At 40.8% G+C, this 21,553-nt stretch overlaps 1 protein-coding gene across 2 annotated transcripts in view; it reads right to left on the reverse strand.

The window, feature by feature from the left end:
- chchd6a (coiled-coil-helix-coiled-coil-helix domain containing 6a) overlaps positions 1-21,553 on the reverse strand; it is a 96,532-nt gene that overhangs the window by 55,545 nt on the left and 19,434 nt on the right. Inside the window, exons 5-6 of one of the 2 annotated variants that reach the window (XM_070544979.1) lie at positions 9,638-9,661; positions 7,414-7,497 (exon numbers count right to left, since the gene is read on the reverse strand). In XM_070544979.1, coding sequence (XP_070401080.1) covers positions 7,414-7,497; positions 9,638-9,661 — 108 coding nt within the window. The remainder of the gene's footprint in view (positions 1-7,413; positions 7,498-9,637; positions 9,662-21,553) is intronic. The other variant, XM_015968591.3, reaches the window with a different exon arrangement.

Consider the following 21,553-nt stretch of genomic DNA (forward strand, 5'->3'; position numbering starts at 1 on the left):
CCCTCAAAAACATAAAGAGCCGAGGATACCTAGCGGCAGACACGGAGAAGCTTGAAGAATACCTCGTGAATAAACTCTAAAAATATGAACATTTAATTCCTCGTGACTGGAGGAGTGAAAACATGCGCAGCAAGCGTTTTATTTGTGGACGGAAATGACAGGAAACGTGGGTTTAGAGGTGGCGAGCGCATGAAGAGGTGGAGGAGGATGAAAGACAAATTTGTCTGTGTTAAAAATCAAATCAAATCAAATCAAATCAACTTTATTTATAGAGCGCTTTCACATGGCCAGAATGGACAAACAAAGCGCTGTACATCAATAAAATGCTACACAATAGGACAGAGATATGACCAATAAAATATATTAATAAATCCATTAAAATACACTAAGAAATCCCTGTAAAATACCGTAATAAATCCTATAAAATACAATAAGAAATCCATTTTAAAATACAGTACAAAAACCTGAGTGCCAGTTCACAGTCCATATCCGGCCTACTTCCCCCAACTTCAACGTCCAAAAGCCAGCGAGAACAGATGTGTTTTCAGTCTTCCTTTAAAGGTTTCTAATGACTTGGCCTATTTTACATCAGCTGGCAGCTCATTCCAGAGACTTGGTCCAAGTACTGAAAAAGCTCGACTACCACGAGACTTCAGGCTGTACCTAGGCACAGTTAGTAATCTCTGGTCAGCTGACCTAAGGGAACGCACCGGGACATGCTGGTGGATGATATCGGAAAGATATTTAGGAGCCCCTGTGTTTAACGCCTTAAACACAAACAGGAGGACCTTAAACCTGATGCGATAAAAAACAGGGAGCCAATGCAAGGCATGTAGGACTGGTGTTATATGTTCAGACCTCCTGGTAGATGTTAACAACCGGGCTGCAGAGTTCTGAACCACCTGGAGGCGTGCTACTGGAGCTTGTCTAAGCCCCGCATATAGCGAATTACAATAATCCAGCCTGCAGGTAACAAAGGCATGGATTACAGTTTCCAAATGATTATGGGACAGAAAAGGCTTAATTTTCGCAATGCGGCGTAGATGAAAAAAGCAAGATCTCACAATACTGTTCACCTGAGCATCAAATCTGAGATCTGCGTCCAGTTTTACCCCTAAGTTAGAGACCACCGCCTTCTGATGCGGTGCCAGAGTCTCTTATATACAAAAAACACAATATAAACACACTATCTTGGACGGGATGCATGACAGGATACCACAGAACAGCGCAACGCCCTCTGCTGTCCTGGCGGGGAATTGCTTTGCAACACTCCTCAGGAGACGGAGAAGCATGAGGGCAAAATGTCTCCGTCCGTCCGTGCGCGTCTCTCCCTTTTGGAGCTGACGGAGAAGCATGACTCAGGCTTAACACAACATATTTAAATACAAGATAATTCACAGTTCATCTTTTTGCATCAACTCTTGCTTGTTTTGCAGATTTCCCATTGTAGCGTTAAACATGCAGGATAGCTGCCCTTGAGGACCACAATTGGGCACCACAATACCTAGTGTTGAAGGACTTTCGGTCCACCTTAAATCTAATCTGTAAAGCATTTGAAAATAAAAATGATTTAGTCACTGACAGCTAAGTCCAGAGTAGAACTTATCTTGTTATGTAATGACTATCCATCTGGAAGTCTGCACACCCTGTAGAGCACGGGCAGAGTGGATACCACACATCATCCACATTTACCACTACACCCACTGATCTTTGTCACAGCGGATTTAAAATCTTTTTTGTCACACAGCGCCTTCACACGGACACTCCACACTTTAATAAATGTTGCTAGTGGGGAGTCTCGTGGTGGGTGTTTACCGTCGCTGAGAAATGCATAAGTGCTTCTTCCGCCCAAGAAAAATAATGAGGCAACAGGAATGTCAGCCACAACTCTGCAATGTTTAGCACCATTAACTTATTATGAAACCCATATCTTCATCTCCAGATGGGCGCAGCCTCAGTGGAAATGCTACTAACAAGCTAAACTAATAAGCAGATCCGAAGCCCTCGGTGCAGCATATTGAGCAGATAGCTTTTTACAGGATGAAAGCGGTAAACTTTGACTTGGTGCATATGAGGCTCAGAGTGGATGCATTTCCATACGAAAGTGCAACACAGCAGAAAAGTGACGTTTTAATGTGGTACTTGGGAGAGGAGAGGAAAAACATGAGTTCTGATCAAAATACCAGAATATCTCCATCTTGTTGGGATCACACACACACATACGCATTATGTCATCAGAGCCAGAGTGTGTATTTAAATATGTGTATGTGTGTGTGGTATGCTGTTGTGTAACTTGGGTTGTGAGAACATGAATTTGCTGATATTAGGGGGTTATTAGGTCATATCCTCAGGGTAAACCATTAAATTTCCTTCTGAAGACATGATTTAATATAGAATAGAAATTGTTCATGTAGGTCTCCAGGAATTGAATATAAGTTACTGCCTTTATTCAAATGATGGAAACACAAAGGTGTGTGTGTGTATGTGCGTACGTGTGTGTGTGTGTGTGTGTGTGTGTGTGTGTGTGTGTGTGTGTGTGTGTGTGTGTGTGTGTGTGTGTGTGTGTGTGTGTGTGTGTGTCTTCCTTAAAGAAGTTTTCAACCTCTCTGTTTGCCCGGGAACAAAAGCAGTGCCAGTGGCTTGATTTGGAATAAAGCGGTGCGTGTGTGTTTTGTGTGCAGATATTTCCAGGGCACTACACAGGGGCCCGGCTGACAGCCCGTCAAGCAACCTGTCAGACTTGGAGGAGGATTATTATCTCCTTCTGTATATGCTCTATTTTCACGAGCTTCAAAAATATGCTCCATTATGACAGGAGTGTGTGTGAAAGTCGGAAAGACAGCGAAACCGCCAGTGAGAGAGGGAAACAAGAGACTAACGAGGAATTAGTAGAATAGAACTAACAGGGATATGCTTCATATCACATTTATGCTGATTTTATTGTATGTTTTTGACACTTTTTAAAACAAAATGGAGACAGAAGTGCTTCTATTTAATAAATAACTCAATAGGGAGATCTCCAGTGTTTGGTCGTCGTCGTCTTCCTCCGCTTGTCCGTGTCCGGGTCGCGGGGGCAACATCCCAACTAGGGTGCTCCAGACCGTCCTCTCCCCGGCCACCTCCACCAGTTCCTCCGGCAGGACCCCAAGGCGTTCCCGGACCAGATTGGAGATGTAAACTCTCCAACGTGTCCTGGGTCGACCCGGGGGCCTCCTGCCGGCAGGACATGCCCGAAACACCTCCCCAGGGAGGCGTCCAGGAGGCATCCTGACCAGATGCCCAAACCACCTCAACTGACTCCTTTCGATCTGGAGGAGCAGCGGTTCTACTCCGAGTCCCTCCCGATGTCCGAGCTCCTCACCCCATCTCTAAGGCTGAGCCCAGCCACCCTACGTAGGAAACTCATTTTGGCCGCTTGTATCCGCGATCTCGTTCTTTCGGTCATTACCCAAAGCTCATGACCATAGGTGAGGATTGGGACGTAGATCGACCGGTAAATCGAGAGCCTGGCTTTCTGGCTCAGCTCCCTCTTCACCACGACAGATCGGCTCAGCGTCCGCATCACTGCAGACGCCGAACCAATCCGCCTGTCGATCTCCCGATCCCTCCTACCCTATCTCGTGAACAAGACCCTGAGAAACTTAAACTCCTCCACTTGAGGTAGGACCTCTCTCCCGACCCGGAGTTGGCAAGCCACCCTTTTCCGGTCGAAAACCATGGTCTCAGATTTGGATTTTTAAAAGAAAATGGAGACAGATGTGCTTCTATATAATAAATAATTCAACAGGGAGATCTCCAGTGTTTGGCTTAAACTCATCTAGCCTCAGTGCTTTCTTTATCCTCAAGCTTTTTTTTTTCATTGTAAATAAAACAGACAAGTTTTTTCTTGACTGTCCAGTAATTTGCGGAGGTATTTCTGAGCAGTCCAGCACATGTGGGCACTGGAGCCGACTGCAAACACACGCCGAGTCCTGAGATGGATACACAAGTCTGCCTATACTGCCCGGCATGATTACACAGTATCTATGCAAATAATATCTCAGTCTACCTCACACAAACACACACACGCACACACACACACACAGAGGTCTGTCTGCAAACATCCTGAGCTCAACGGTAAACACAGCTTGTGCCACCCGTATGCCAGCCTTCCAGCCTTCCACTCACTTTCCAAACTCAGCCTGTTACTAATACGACAAACACAAATAGCCACTCAGATGACACCAAGACCCGTGAGAGTCTGCTCCAAATAACTGCTCGATATCTTGGTTTTGCTCATCGCTTTCCTCTGAAAATAAAAGTTTTTGTTGTTTTAATGGTTTCTGGAAAACTCTGGAATGCCATTTAACAACTTGCTCCTCGTGTCAGCAGAGCACAACGTTTGTGTGTAAAAATGGCTGAATAAAAGTAACTTCCTAAAGTAAAACTAATACATCAAGTAAGCAGAGCAGTCCAGTTTGGATTTCTCATCAGCAGAGAGCCACAGGAACAGGATTGGTCATGCCCAGTTCCTAAAATCCTACACTTTAAAATTTACCAACTAGAAAAATGGCTATTGCTCAAGTCAGTGACTCTATCTGCTTATTTTAACCAATCACAACCACTCTACACATATGCACACTGTCACAGTTTTTTCTCCTCCTATAAATTGCTTTACTGTAGTATCAGGTAAAAAGGCTAGAGGCTAATGTGGAGCTAACAAAGCTAGCTGAATACCCTGCTAGTCACTGGTGTAATCAAATAGATTACAGTTATTTCATGAGCCATAAGGCGTGGGATTCCATAGGAAATAGGAAATCCACCTTACAGATCGGTGGGTTATTTAAACCAGAAGATTGGATCTTTTTATTGCAGGGATTAGATAACCGCTACGTATTCACTCAGAGACAACATAAGAGAGAGAGAGTCAAGTTTAAAAGTTAAGAATTTTATTACTAACAAATTAAACTAGACTGACTTTAAACACTAAATGTATGGTGTAACTAAAATGGATGAGACGGTGAATGGATGACGTGTGATGTTAAATCAGAACCAACAAATCCGAAGAAGCGATTGTTCTGACGGGAACTGAAGGTGTTGTTTTCGCATTAAGCCTTGGTTAGGAGATTCAGAAACACATGAGACACCATCATGTCGGTCTACCTACCCTTTGTGGAAGTCCTCTGTAGATCAGGAATATCGAGGTCCAGTGGACCCTCTCTGGAACCGAGCCGGTAGGAAAAGCCGCGGTTCCGATCAAACCCGTCTTGAGTTACTTCCGGGTACACGACAAGTTATTGGCATCTGGTGAGACCCAAGCCTGGGTCGGCGGATGGAGCTTTTGTTCTGAAAGGAACTGCTGCCGCTGTTGGAATAGCGACGGGATTTTTCAGCTTGTCGTTGTTCTTTCGGTTAAAGAGTTGAAACCAGGATTGGCCACTCCGTCACTTTCTCTGGAACGCTTTGAACTGGCGTTAGAGCTGACGTGGCATAGTTTTATACCTCGGATGTTTTGGTTTATTGTCGAATGAAAAATGACCAAACACCATCAAAACCACGCCTCCGTCAGATCTGTAAGATTCTGATTGGATCAGTGAAAGTAATGTGTCATGTCTTTTTAACGCTACGTGAAATGAGTCCTGTTGGAACACAAAGTCACAGTACCTCTATATTCTATAGGATCATAATAAAGTAATTAATATTTTGATTTCACAGGTCAGTCACATCTTATTTATTGACTAACACTTTGATGGATTAACTTTATTAAAATAGAGTTCTTTGATTAATTAAAAGAAAAGAGTTCATTCTTCTGTTGAGCTGAAAATAAGCAGGTTAGAAGGAATGCATGAGACCTTGAGACGTATCTCATGCAGACTAGTCTTGAGCAAAGAAGGGAAAAATAAGAGTCATTCCGTTCCGTTACACTGGGCAACCCACTCTACCTTCTGAGCTACTGCTGCCTCAACAACAGCAAGAAGGCAAACAACCACACCTCCTCCAATGACTGAGGCATACTACCACAATTGTAGTAAGAGACCTCCTATCATAAAACACCCAAGAATGCTAGCACCAGATATGACAACGTAATTATCTACTGATATTTATCAACGTGCGACTTGTCTTTGCTCGTCATCTATATTCTTCTGGAACTGATCTGTAACTGGCTAGTGGCTACAGCCATGAAGCTCTCAGAACGGTAGTGAGAAACACACTTTTTTTAAATAGATGCAATACCCAAATTTGACCACAGGATGTCATTCTTACATTTTGCACCTTTAAACTATAATTCAGTGGCTAAAAGGGAAAATGTCGCAATGAGTATAATGATGGAGCCTCCATGTAAGCCTAATCGCTCAGCCTTCCTGAAGCCAGTCCAATCAGGACATGGCTGTTATTTTTGTCATGACGACACTTCAGCATTACGGTGGCCCATGTGGCTCCGCCTACAGCAGGACAAGCTTGAATTAGCCATGGTAAGCAGAACACAATACTTACAATCCACACATAAGGTCTTCTCCATTTGAAAAATAGAAGACAGCTTCCCCTAGAGAGTCTCTGCTAAAGGTCCTCTAGCATGGCGCCTGGTGAGACTGAGACTTAACTTGAAACCACACCTTTTATACCTGGTAAATGTCAAACAGAAGATGAAAGCAAATAGAAGGTCTTGTAAGAGCTCTCCAGAGATGCTCGGTCTGGCTTCAAACTCTGCAGCTCGTCGATTCACGCTCGATAGGAAGAGTTTCATTTTCTGCATCTCAATGTCACTTTATCAAAAATATTTCTATTCATTTTGCATGTTCACCACTATAAATTATGGATAAGATAAGATAAGATAAGATAAGATAAGATAAGATAAGATAAGATAAGATAAGATAAGATAAGATCAGATCAGATCACAGCAGGCCCACTGCTCAGGATAGGTAGCAAAGGAGTACAAAATGATCAAAAATGCACAAACATAAAAAGACAAGACACTATATACAACAGTAGTTCCTATGTAGACACACACACACACACACACACACGCACGCACACAGAGTAAGCCTTATGGATAGGGGATTGTAAAACATTGTGGATGTAATAATATATAAAACATATTAGCTGTTCTACCACAACTTATTTTTACTGTCCAAGTGATAGATTAATACATGCATGAACATGTAAGCACACGTGCACAAATGTACATATATCAGGAGTAATATGCATGGATATTGATTGTAGAGTTTAAGTGGCTCATGACATCGTTACGTGTTATAAATCCTAATGGCTGTCGGAATTAATGATCTACGTGAGACTGATGCACCCCTGCAGCGTGCGTGCGTCATAGTAGTTAGTCTGTGCGTACATATCCATAGTTATGCTATGGTCCTGAGCACAGCACCTCTGGGACTCAGAAAGCTTTGAGTGATTTCTGTTCATGTGTGGATGTTGTACCCTCTGCTCCAGCTGTGCCAGCTGCTCCTTGTAGAAGGCATCCAGTGCTTTCAGCTGCAAATCTTTCTTCTGTAGCTGCTGAGTCTGTAACACACACACACACACACACACACACACATAGACAATCAATTAAACCAACACAGTAGAGGTCTTAGGGTAAGTTGGTGACAGGATTTGACACAAAAAAGTGCTCATGTACTGTATAATCTAACGGTACATGTTAAGCCAGAAGAATTGAAAAACGTAAACATGCATCTAATTATTTTTTATTTTTCTCTTTCCATAAATCCTGATCATTAATTTTATCAGAATTTTTTAAGACAAAAAATTTGATTTTGTTTAGACAAAGAACCCAAAACATATTATTTTCTTATTCAAAATGAAGTTGGCACTCCTTTGTCAAAACATTCTTGTTTACATAGATCATAGCACAGTTGTTCTGCAGCGGGAAGGTTGCAGGTTCAACACCTTGTTATGTCCTTTCTGCAAGGTTCTCTTCTTGAACGCACTGGGTCAGAAACTGCATAAACTAGTGACTCTAAATTGCCCCTAAGTGTGGGAGTCAATCATTGTACATCTCATTTCTTGCTCCTGTCATGAACTAGAGACCTGTTAAAACCAATGACTGTTTATATAATATGGACAAACCCTCACCCATAGGTTTTAGAAGAGGTCAATCAATTTAAGACTATTGGGCAGCTTCCCCCACTGCCACATTGGTGGCCTTACGCATCTCATCACTCCCAGAAAATACAAAAACTGACCTAAAAGTGGGGCGATGAGGGTGGACACCAATTAACCTTTGAGCCAATGTTACAAGCTAACTTAGCTAAACGAAACTGATTGTGGTTTGCAGGAACTTTTTGCATGAAAACTGCAACTGAGTGACTGCTACCCTCTGCCATCAAGCCTGGAACACTTTAACACAAAGCCGAGGCTGAAGCCTTCCCTGGAGCAAGCAGTAGGGGAAACTGCTAGCGCTAGCACTGACGGTTCATCTGCTACCTGTCAATCAAACAGAAATGCCTTTAATAATTCATAATTAAATAGATCTACATGGATGAGTTACAAAAAATGTCCCTCACTACTCAGGATGAAGCGGTTAAGAAAAAGGATTGATGGATGAAAAAGTTTAGCAAAGCAGCTCAGTTTGGATGGATTTTATGCTTGAATAGAACTCCAGCCATCACTATGTTGCAGATGCATGCTTTTCTTATAAGCGTTTTTCAGTTCTGTTTAATTCAAGAACCAAAGTTAATACTGATTCATAGGGAATACTTTGACCTCAACTGTGCGAACACCTGGAAGAAAAATAAATCATGCAGTACAAAGACAACCAACACGCCATTTACAGGAAGTCAGAACCTTCTAATAAAGCCAACGCTTTTCACATCCGGCTCCATTCATCCACTTAGCTATGCATCTACACTCATTTCATCACGCTGGTGTCAGGTTGGCATAAACGGTACAAACAACCCTTTTGCTCTGATGACAAATACATAATTTATTAAATACCACAGGGTGAGGGGATGCTGCTGAAGGCATGCAAAAAGCTACATACCAAGTAAAAGTAGATGAAATTGTGGGAAAAGAGATGGATAAAAGGAAAAGGACACAAAAAAGGATGTTTATGCTAAATAAAAATGTTTTTAAAATAAGGAGAAACAAAAAAATTCCACCATTTCTATTGGAAGAAATGTATTCAAATAAATGAATAAACTTTCAACAGCCAACATTGCTGTAGGTACACACTGCCCTGACTAAGATAAAAACACTGGAAAATGTCTTTTTAAAAGAAAGCAAGGTCAAACAAAATTGTGTATGAAAGTATTCAAAAGTTGAATGAGTGACAGAGAAGTGTGTGTGTGGGGGGGGGGGGGGGGCATTCAATTAGCATAAAAAACACAAAAGAGCGGGAACACCACATAAGAAAAAAGAAGCAAAGAAAGATCTTTTACTTTCAGTACATCCCAGTTGGTCATTTAGGAGAATTTTTACGTCATTGAGACAGCAAAGTAGACAGTTTACTTTTAACTGTTGACAATCGAACATGAATTTTTAATAATGACTCTAATCGGAATGGTAAAAACACAGCTAATTTTTTTTCTTACGAGACCCCTCGCTTGTAAAAACAGAAAACTGGTAACAAAATGAAAGTTACAAGTCTGATCAAATGTGGAAAGGCCAAAAGATTAGGACCTTTAGAGACTGTAATGGTGCTTACCATCACTTCTGTCTCTTCTGCAGACTAGACATGTTGGACAAAAGAGTGGAAGGGAAAGAGCAGAGAGTGCCGAAAGACAAAGATGGAGGAAAAGATGGAGGAGAGAGAGAGAGAGAGAGAGAGAGAGAGAGAGAGAGAGAGAAGAAAGAGTAAGGGCATGCAGATAGATTACAGCTTTAGGTTTATGCCGATGAAACTCCAGCAGTTGACGTTACAAAATGTATGGAAACCGTTTCTGGAACATGAACAGCATTTTGTTTCATCTCCACCAAGATTCACAAGATCCAGAAGTTTTCTTTACACACTTTTACTATTAGAAACTTTTAAAGTCTGGAAATGTTGGCGTGTCAGAAATAATCCACATCAGACTGTGGTGATGGAATTTCAAGTCTGAGATTCATTACAAACCCTTAAACTGTGGCCACCGAGATTTGCAGATTTAAACATATGAAATATATAATCATATTTACAAAAATGTTACTTTGTGTTTTACCATCAAATATTATGTATGCACCCCCCACCCCACCCCCACCCACCCAACACCCCACCCCAACCCCCACCCTCAAAAAAATAAATCTGTGTAGGCTACTTCAAAGAAAGTACAGGAGGCTCCGATTTTTGTTTACGACTTGTTTTCTTCCACAGTAACAACTTCACCTATGCAGATGACACCCAGATCTACCTAGCGACTGTGGTCCCATAGACTCACAAAAATCTCACCAGGGAGGTGTCCAGATGGCATCCTAACTGAATGCCTGAGCTAAGTCAACTGGCTCCTCTCAGAGTGGAGGAGCAGCGGATCTACTCCTAGCCCCTGCCAGATGACAGAGCTTCTCACCTTATCTCTAAGGGAGAGCCCAGACACCCTGTGGAAAAAAAATCATTTTGGTCGCTTGTGTCCTTGATCTCGTTATTTTGGTCACTACCCAAATCTTGTGACCATAGGTCTTGGAACATAGATCGACCGGTCTGTCGTGGTGAAGAGAGAGCTGAACCGAAAGGCAAAGATCTCCATATACCGGTCCAACGCCAGCATCGCTGCAGACGCCGCAACAATCCACCTATCGATTTTGTGCTCCATCTTTTCTTCACTCGTGAACAAGACCTTCAGGCATGAGCTTCTTCCACCGAAAATTACTCAGAAGGAATTCATTCAAACTTGAGACCACAACAAATCTTTTGAAAAAGCAAGGGAATGACACATTTAATGCAGAATACATACTGTTAGTGTTACTGGCTTTACAATGAATACATCACTCTAATTTAAAACGGCCAATAAAAGAAATCCAGCATAAATAAACTTGCTTGTCTAGTAACTGCTAAGGTTGCAGGCAACACAATGGACCCTGTTATCAGATGATAAACACAAAAATAAACTTGTACCTGGTTATAAGTATTTACATCAAACAGCTCATTATATTTCAATTACACTTGTTGCCATTTTTCCCCAGGCAAGAACAAGACGACTCTGGAGCTTTTTATTGTTTTTGTCTGCAAAACTTTCCAATTTAGAGTCTGATTCCAAAAACTGTCTCAGCGTTGCGGCGCAGACAAAGCACTGATTGTGAAAAGGAGCAATTAAATTGATTGCACAGCAGCCATCTATCCGTATTGTCTAATGTTTGTAATATTCATAATTACACTTAACAACATAGAATGTGTTGCTCTTGTTTCATGGATTGAGGGGAAAAAAGACACGCATTGTGATGCAGGATGAAATTCAAAGAGAGAGAAGAATTAAGACGATCAGACTTGACATTAACGCGACTGTGCTAAAACTATATGGTGTCAACATTCAGCAACTAGCTACAGAAACTACTGGGGTACACTTAAGTTTATTATTTTGACACAAGATGGCTGCTTTTAATCACACTTGAAAACTGTAATAGCTTCATACTATATTTTAGATTGACAGTCAGCCGCTGTAAATTTTGCACATCTGCTACAAATTAATGCCAATCAGTGTTTATAAAGCACTGCTGTTGCAGGTCTTTCAGAGCACAGTGGCACTGAAAAGCAGCAGCAGCCCTTAGTAACCGAGGTGAAGCGTGTCTACATGCACATATGCGCACTTATACAAGGGGGGAGACATATCATAATTATCAGGGCGGATGAACGGAAAATCAAATCGGAGCTGATCGCCTGTGTTTCATAAAAAGACCTTAAACAAGAGTGCGATGGTCCCCGATGTGAGAGATAGTGCTACTGCTCTGTCGAAAAGCCACAGCAGCAGCAAGTTAAAGGAGAGGAGGAAAAAAGGCCAGAATTAAACAGCTTCTTTGGGGGGTTAATTATATATGTTAGACGAGTATCCATTTGGTGGGGATTAGGCAGAAAAACGAACAGATTTAATTAAAAGAAGAAAAAAATGCTTGCTTTCCTATCTGTGTCTCTCTGTGTTGGTCCAGTTTTAATTTGCAGGAGCTAAAGGAACGGCAAGTGAATCAGATGACTCCTCTGGTGTCCCTTCAGGGACCCGTGAGTCTATGGAAGATAACAGCCAGCCAGGCGTGACTTTACACACAACATATCACATCACACTACACAAACCACAACACACTGGATGAGCTCACACACACAGTTAGTCTGACTTCCTGTTCCATTCCCAGACTCTTCATTCGCCTTCATTAATTTTGTCATTAATTTCACACTAAATAATTAATGTGTATCTAAAAGCAATCTGTGGTGGTATTCAGCAATATTGTTTGATTTCAATTATTATCAATGCTCTGTGCAAAAATCTTTCACGCACACTCACTTCTTCCTTCTATATCTGCTGAAGCTTTTCTCTGCTTTTATAGCAACAATGTCTGTCAGATTGAGCAATCATTTTCTAAAATAATAAGTAAAAATGGTTTCTCAGTGAAACTGCTCTTTAGATAAATTGTTTGATGATTTTTTTTCCATAGTGGAACATCTCTACATTGAGTGTGGAGAAAATTTTAAATGCAATCATAGATTCCAGCCCACAAGTGGGTTCTGTCTATGGGTTGTGGTCAGACTATGAATTTACATACATGGGATAGCTTATCAGGCTACTAGAACGTTGCATCAATTTAACTATAAACCCCTTGAAAGTTATTGTTTGCGTCCAGGGAATTGCGCACATCCACACAAGCTTAAGGGCAAGAACCCCTTCTCCAGCCGTTATCCAGAGCTGTATCTCCGCAATTTAAGCTAACGACACATTTTGTGTAATTATTGAAAGGAGACCGTTACTGCAGCTCACACACAGAACTACACATCACACCAGCATTTTTTAAACACATTTATTTCTCAGGACTGATCAGCAGCACAGCTCTCCTCGCTGCCTTCGCTCAGCCCTTGCTCCTCCCCCAGCTACTCGTGCCCCTCAGCCACACATAATTATATATAAAAAAAACATACAAGTCATAAGATGGCTATAACATGTCCATGTATGGACATGTCGGGCAGATATGTTACTTCTTTATTCTGTTATGAGACTTTGTCTGCCATGATGTGGGTGGTTTTTCCACTAGAATTCTCTACATGGCTGTTAAGCATTACCTTCGGCGCATTTTATCAGCTGGAAAGCTGTAAAATTTTACGTTTACTGTCCTTCTTTCATTTATTTGTGCAGCCTACAGCTCTAGGTGTGTCAACCATACTAATGGATTTTATTTTGCCGATATTTAGCTCTGTTAACTAATTCACTGCCACTGACGACTAAAGTCGTCATTTTAACTCCACCCATTCGCTACCAAAGACGACTAAAGTCGTCATTTTAACTCCACCCATTCGCTACCAAAGACGACTAAAGTCGTCATTTTAACTCCACCCGTTCGCTACCAATGACGACTTAAGTTGTCATTTGAATGTTTTTACTGTGTGGGCATCAGAACGAACCCCCGCACAGTGAGAACAAAAATCTCAGCTCTAAAGCCGATCTTCTTCCGCATACGTCACGTGATCAGGAAGCAGAAAATCCATTTGTTGGGAGATCGTTTTGAGCTGTTGCTGTAAAAAAAGTGAGCCCCAAACCGGAAAAGCTTCTACCGATCACAATTCGACAACGGATTATGAAAGAACGGATAACGCTCGAAACACGCGGATTCTTCCTGATTTAAGAGGTGAGTCTACTCTTCCTCTTGCCTCATCTAACAAGATTTGTTGTTTCAACTCACAAAATAATTTTCAAACAAGGCATAGTTATTTATGATATTTGTACAACTTGACATTTAGAGTTGAAAGAAAGTATTCATTTAAGTTGACATGACTCAAGTTTTTAAGGCAGCCGGTGAACTTTCGGGGTACACAAGGAATACATGAAATGTCAATCGTAACGTCACGAAATGGACTGATTTTAAAGATCCCACAGGTCATATGCAGCCAGAGCAAATAACCCTGGCTGCTACATGTTCTGCTGTATCTTCCCTTGTCAGGAGTCTGCACATCTCAGCATTTTAATCAGATGACTTCATCAGCTGAGCGCAGCTTCATCAGATAATAAAGATGAACAGTAACATTCCTTTCCCCAAGGCCCTTCACAAGAGAACTGTTTTAGATAAATCTTTATTCCCAGAGAAAAGAAGATGTCATAATTAAAGTAATCATTTTATGTTTCAAAATAATCACTGAAGAAAGAAGAGTAGAACAGCTATTGGTCACAAGTAATGAGAATAGAGATAAATAGCTTTTAAAGCAATTTATTTAGCCCACCTTACTCTACTATATTACATTACACAATGAAGCTGTAAAAACTCTGTTGTATGTCCATTTATAACATTTGAAACCCTATAATTCTGTTGTGGACTATATCTTCAGTATTGTGTATTCCATGACTATACTTTTTTACTACACTCATTACTTATTAGGTGACATTTTTATGTCTGTCTTATGAAAATATTATTTATGGTTTGTTTTCAATTGGACATGGGAGGAGCTGATGGGAAGTATTGACAGTGTCTCTTAGTCATTCCTTGTTCCTCTGCTGCAGCTATGTAAACATCACACCACCAGCTGTGCTTTTTTGCACCCACTAAGGAACCTCATCGAGATGTTGACAATAGTCTCCAACGGGTTCTGGTGCCATTTATTTTTTCTTGACATTATTTACGAAATAAATAGAGAACAGCAAAAACATATTTGTCAAATAATTTAATTGAAGACGGCTGCAGTCATCTGATTCTTTAGATTTTTTTATTTGTATTTCCTTTTTTTTTTTATAAATAAACTGGTCTACTTTTATCACTGAAGAAAAAAGTGAAAAGAACAAAAATAAGAATAAGAATATTCGATGACAAAGGCACCAGATAAAAACAGTACTGGCACATTGAGCAGTGCAATAGGAATTTTAATCCAACCCTGTGGAAGAAACAAAAAGCTTTTGTTTATTTATTTATTATATATTTATTTATTTATTTTTATTTTGTTGTAAAAACCCAGTCTTGCTTGAAAGATTCCAGTTTTTGAATTTCAGGGGGAAAGTATATTAACGGTATTCTGAGGTCTTTACACATTTTATTGAAACTTGGCCCAACTAGGAAAACAAACAACAATAAATTCAGCAATACAAATAATAAAAAAGTATTTGATGAATTTTCCATTAAAATGCAGATAAAAAAAAAAATACAGTTTTTTCTGCATTTTCTACCCCAAGACAGCCATGACGTGCTGCTTGTTTTGAGACGATGCTGCAGGGATAACAGATGGTGGTTGGTTGAGCTGTTAGTCAGTGTGTCTGTCGGGTGGATGCCACAGTGATGTCAGCTGTTGAGGGCCAAACACCAGATCCAATACAGATGGAGCACATGACGAGAGCCTCTGTACATTAATGTAAACTGTCCAACGGATCATCAGCCCATCACGGTGGGGCACAGCACTAATGTTTTCACTTGGAGTGTGCACTTATTATTAAACTTCCCCGGTGGGCAGTTTGCGTGTTGCCATCTGATAGTAGAAGCAGTCTGCTATCTCCCTTTGCACCCCCCACCCCTATTTACTCTGCCGCGTTTATTTAACACATAGTTCCCGGCGAGGCAGTAAATTAGCACTCAATAATAATCGGACTGATAATTACAGCCAAGAAACTACACAGAAGACTGAGTGGAATAAAATGGGCCACTGGCCCTTCTACTCCTCCTTCCCGTTCTTCTTCTTCTCCCTCCATATGTTACCTTTTTCCTCTGATCCTCCCATTTAAGCTGTTAAAACTATGGATGCTCTGAATTAAACTGCGATACAAACATCCAAGTTTTGGGGAATTTCATGGTAAGCCAGCAACTAAATTCACCCAGTTCTCAAACTTTGGTTTGTTAGGAAACCTGTTTGGACAGAAGTTAGAATTTAGTAATAAAAAAAGAGGGACTGTGTTTTATAAATGTATATTTTTTAGATAGCTAAGATCAAAGCTTCCCTATCGTCTGCCTTCCTTTTCTCCATTCCAGGTCTCCTAACCTCGCTATCTGACATTGCAGTTGTAGAAAACCAGCTTTTGTGTGCACAGTCACCCTAATGGCTTTACATGCAAACCCGTGTTAGCCCCAACAGATTACAATTACTGATACAACAGAGGGCTTATCTGTACTTCAGCCCACCTCATTCACACGATTCCCGTCAATGCCACTACTGCCATCCCCTCGTTTCCTCCACACCCTGAGCTGTACTTCCTCAATGTCTGGCTCTTATCTCTCAATCTGCCATCACATTAAGCCTTCTTTAGTTTTCCTCCTTTATTGCTACCCATAGATTTTGACGTAAGAGACCATTTCGTGATGTGTTTTAGAGTGCGTTTTAGAGCCAGAGCATAAATGATTAAATTCAGTGATTAAGAAGGAAACTAAATCTAATCTAATGTATCCAAACCTACTGGGCTGCAACTGTTGGAACAAGCAGCAAATGGCACTTCTAAACTGTTTTGCCAGCGTTCTCAGTTTCTATATGTGAGTAGCTGAGCCTGTTAATGGAAGGATAAATGTTCTTGTCAAACCCGCTTCTGTGAATCAAACATTAAAGAGAAGTGAGAACACACAATAAAAATGGAATAATTAAAGCAACCTGTGGCACGTCTTCTCCAGGTCCGGAACAAGGACCCGCACCAAGTGGAGGAGTTTAGTTTCTTGGGTCTTGTTCACGAATGAAGGAAAAGACCGAGAGGTGGATTGGTGCAGCACCTGCAGTCACGTTGGCGTTGTATCGGTCTGTGGTGTTGTAGAGACAGCTGAGCCATCAGCCCAAGCTCTCCACTCACCAATCGGTCTACGTCGAACCCTCGCTTATGGTCACAGGCTTTGGGCAATGACCGAAAGAATGCGATCGCAGACACAAGCATCCAAAATCTATTTTCTCTGCAGGGCGGCCGGGCTCTCGCTTAAAGATAAAGTAAAAAGTTTGGTCATCCAGGAGGGTCTTGGAGTAGACCTGCTGCTCCTCCACATCGAGAGGAGCCTATTGAGGTGGCTCGGGCGTCTGGTTAGCATACACCAGAGATTTCTGTAAGTCTTTAGCTGACTCTCTAAGACGGCAGAAGTCAATAGGGCCCCTCTTTGTGGCCCCCGAACCGTGCACAATAACGGACGGACGGCTGGACAGATGTTCTCCCTAAAATCTGAAATGCCCAAGCCATATCTAAAATTATACCAGTATAGTGGGCCAAAAGTTTGCTTTCTTTCTTCAGAATCTGTGTGGCCAACCGTCACAGCCTCGCGGGATGCTGGGTCTAAAAACAAGATTAGTTCTGCAGACGACTGTTTGGCTTTTAAAAAAAGTGACAGAAAAAATACGATGAATGTTCATGTGAGAAAAAATGAACAATCCTGCATTCTGAAGATCATTTATCAACACTTAAGTGGTCACTCATGACACCTGAAAAATCATTTTAAAAATATGAATATCTCTGAATAATTTACATTTGCACAACATAATAAAGCAGTGCTGTCTGTTTAAGTAGCTTGAGTTGATGTTAAAATGTTGAAATCCTAGGAAAATTAGCTCTAAGCCAGTCGTTTGACTGATTTTTCAGTCATCTAAATGGCATATTAGCAGCGTGTAACCATATGTCTGACTAAATAAGCAGTCAGAGTGGACGATGAAAAAAAATCAAACAATTCTCCAGCTCATATGTAATGCTATAATGAAACATGTCCCATCTGTCTCAATCTGTATCAATCCTCAATGTGTTTGCACACGTGCGTGTGTGTGTGCATGTGTGTGTGTGTATAAACACAGCTGTTTCTCACACACTCTTAACTAAAAACTGAATGAGTTTTAAGAGAGCGGGAGATAGAACACTGTTGCTCCATCAACAGAGAATCAACAACTGATTGGACAGTTTAAGGTATAAACATGAGAAGCAGGTTCGTCCAATCAGAGGCAACATCCGTCTCTTCCACAGGGGCTGGTTAGTAAACAGAGGTGGAAACGAGGGACTCCTCTACACAACCCAATGTTGACGTAACGGCACCACCAAGGAGATTCAAACAATTAAATGACTAAAATATTAGAATCAAAAGCATGTAATGGCTGCAACGCATAATTATGACAGTTCAGTTAATATTCTCAGACAGAATAACTTTCTGAATGTAACGTCTTTTAGCTTCTAAAAATGTTTCAACTAAAAAAAACATTTTCCTCTAGAAATCTAGAAGCAAAAGCATTTTGTTTTGCATGTTGGTCTCGCCATTGCTGGAGACAGGCTCCAGCCCCCACGACCCTGCATGGGCAAGCGGGTATAGACGATGGATGGATGGATGCTGGTCTAGCCACGCTCCACTGGATGCTCAGCAGGTCCAAACAGTTTTGTGTCTTGCCAATCACAGCGCTCTATCGGTTAAGCGGGCCAATCACAGCGCTCTATGGGTTAGGTAGGCAGGATGATGTGACAGAGCAGAACAACTAAGATGGTGGTGGCTCTTTTGAAATGGCATTGGCATCAACTTTCAATTATTTAGACATGGGCTTTTCTTTCAGTCAAGAGCAGACGGAGGTACTCAAGTCCTTTATTTAGAAAAAGGGTGTATTTGTATCTTCTTCAACAGAGTATGACAGACTGCCCCATTGATGAAACAACTGTAGTGGTGAGTACGTCATATTGATCATTGTCCAATAGCATGTGGAGAAGACAACCGTAAATTCTGCCCCACGACCAAGCTCTGTCTATGGGTTGTGGCCAGACTAATTTTCACACATATAGGATGGCTTGTCAGAGAAGGCTACGTCAGTTTTTTTATTCCAGACATTAGTAAGCTCACATTCTGAAGCCATCATGCTGGACAAAAATCAGTTAATGTCTGAAAAAAGTAAAAGTATTATTTGTATGCCCCAAAAGATTTCTTTGATTTAACACAAAACGAGGCAAAGATAAAGATACAAAAAGACTTTTTAAGCTACAAAAGCACTGTGAAGTTACTTTTTTTATTATAATATGTCTATTGAATATACACAACATTCATGTAGTTCTCTACACTAAATCAGTCCCAAAAAGAGATGTCAATAGCTTTATTTTTGTACTTTTTTTAAATGAGCCATTTAAAGCTGCTATAGCAAATTAGGAAAAATGCTAATTTCCCTTAATGTGACATCACAAGGAACTTTTTGAAACAGCTCGTTGCATTTCCTGCAACCAAATCAAATGGATGGACAGCTTTCGTTTACCTTTGGAGTGTTTATAGAGGCAGTAGAGGCCCACATCACAGCACAAAAGGATGTAAAAAGTAAGTTTAGCCTAATAAAAAACCTTCTCAGTAAGAAGTTAAGTTTTGTACGAACGTTTGGGACAAAAAGTAAGGATGCAGCTACTATGAGGAAAATTGTATTTTCCATTCATATTGATGATCAATGCATCAATAAACCAAGTTGAATTGTTTGGTGCACGTAGCTTCAGGTTACTTGCAATAAAGGTGCATTAATTCTTCAGACTTTTTGTAATAATTACAAAACATATTATTTAAACTATAATTCCTGTTGCGAAAAAAAGTGTTTAACCACCCAATGCTACCAATACCCACAGCGCTTTGTTTATAGAAAGTTGTGCAAAATCACAGAGCCAACGATGTGTTGTATGTTTGTTTCACCCTAAAAACACATGTTTGCGAATCAATTTTAAGACTTTAACATTAGCATTGATGACAAAAACTAGAAAAAAAAGAAGTGGAAATCCAAAGGCATCAACTGTGATGACAGAACACCCACTCAGTAAACTGCTGCACATGAGACTAATTACTTTCTGTGGAACAATGCAGCAATATTCCAACGAGCCGTGCAAAAGCAGGTGAGACAAAGAATGTCAACAGTTATTTTATGTGTCAGATACTTTTGAAGGCTTAAGTAATCTGAACATTAAAATAAAATGTTGCCAGACACTGTGCCACTCTAAAGCCAATTACAGTGCAATAAAACTAATGGCAGCGATGAAAGGGCATTGTACAAGGTGAGACCATGTCAAATATATTAGTATGAGGGGGAATGTGCAAAGGCATTTGTGACTGGCTTTCCATAAAAAAGTCTCTTTTTAAGTCCATCTTGATAATAACCATGTTTTTTTAAAGGCACAGCAGTGGATAGAAAAAACAGCAGCTCTGTTTCTGTTTGCTGCAACGTGGTTTTGCTGCCATCTGCTGACGGCTGAAGCTACCGCTTCAAAACATTCAACTGTACTGAGTAAAGGCCTTATTAGGTGGATCCTAATCAATAAAGCTATTATTGATTTACAACCTTGAAAATCAATGATTCACTTACCTAAATCCGTGCCCCTTTCAATGCAATCGCTCTGATTTACATTTTTTATGAGCCCTCACATGTTCAACATGAAGATTGCATGAAGTGGAATGTTTACAAGTAGCCTTGGTGTTAAACAGGAAGCGGAGAGGACATTCCTAATAAATAGTCTCGGTTTTGATGTGGAGTAGATTTGTTACATGTGTGGTAAAAATCCTCCAGTCATTTCTTAGTGGATTTATTGATGACAAAAGAACACTTAACCTATGATTATTGCATATGTTGGAATAGTGTTCATGCCCTTTGAGCTCCACCACCCATATTGTTAAAACGTTTAATTATCCTGAGTCTTTGTGAGTGAAAAGCTCAACATTTTGAGGACCAATGACTGTACTGTGGACATATACAGTGGTGTGAAAAACTCTTCGCCCCCTTCCTGATTTCTTATTCTTTTGGATGTTTGTCAGACAAAATGTTTCTGATCATCAAACACATTTAACCATTAGTTAGGGCTGCACAATATTAGGAAAACCTGCGGTATTCTATAACAGTGCTAATAACCCAACTGTGGTGTTTCCCACCTGAGTTCAATTTCTGTAGCCACCCCCAAGCCTGATTACTGCCACATCTGTTTCAATCAATAAATCACTTAAATATGAGCTGTCTGACACAGAGAAGTAGACCAAAAGCACCTCAAAAGCTAGACATCATGCCAAGATCCAAAGAAATTCAAGAACAAATGAGAACAAAAGTAATTGAGATTTATCAGTCTGGTAAAGGTTATAAAGCCATTTCTAAAGCTTTGGGACGCCAGCGAACCACAGTGAGAGCCATTATCCACAAATGGCAACAACATGGAACAGTGGTGAACCTTCCCAGGAGTGGGCGGCCGACCAAAATTACCCCAAGAGTGCAGAGACAACTCATCCGAGAGGTCACAAAAGACCCCAGGACAACTTCTAAAGAACTGCAGGCCTCACTTGCCTCAATTAAGGTCAGTGTTCACGACTCCACCATAAGAAAGAGACTGGGCAAAAATGGCCTGCATGGCATATTTCCAAGACACAAACCACTGTTGAGCAAAAAGAACATTAGGGCTCGTCTCAGTTTTGCTAAGAAACATCTCAATGATCGCCAAGACTTTTGGGAAAATACCTTGTGGACTGATGAGACAAAAGTTGAACTTTTTGGAAGGCAAATGTCCCGTTACATCTGGCATAGAAGTAACACAGCATTTCAGAC

Source organism: Nothobranchius furzeri, chromosome 15 (assembly GCF_043380555.1).
Source record: "Nothobranchius furzeri strain GRZ-AD chromosome 15, NfurGRZ-RIMD1, whole genome shotgun sequence".
In the NCBI taxonomy this organism is placed as follows: Eukaryota; Metazoa; Chordata; class Actinopteri; order Cyprinodontiformes; family Nothobranchiidae; genus Nothobranchius; species Nothobranchius furzeri.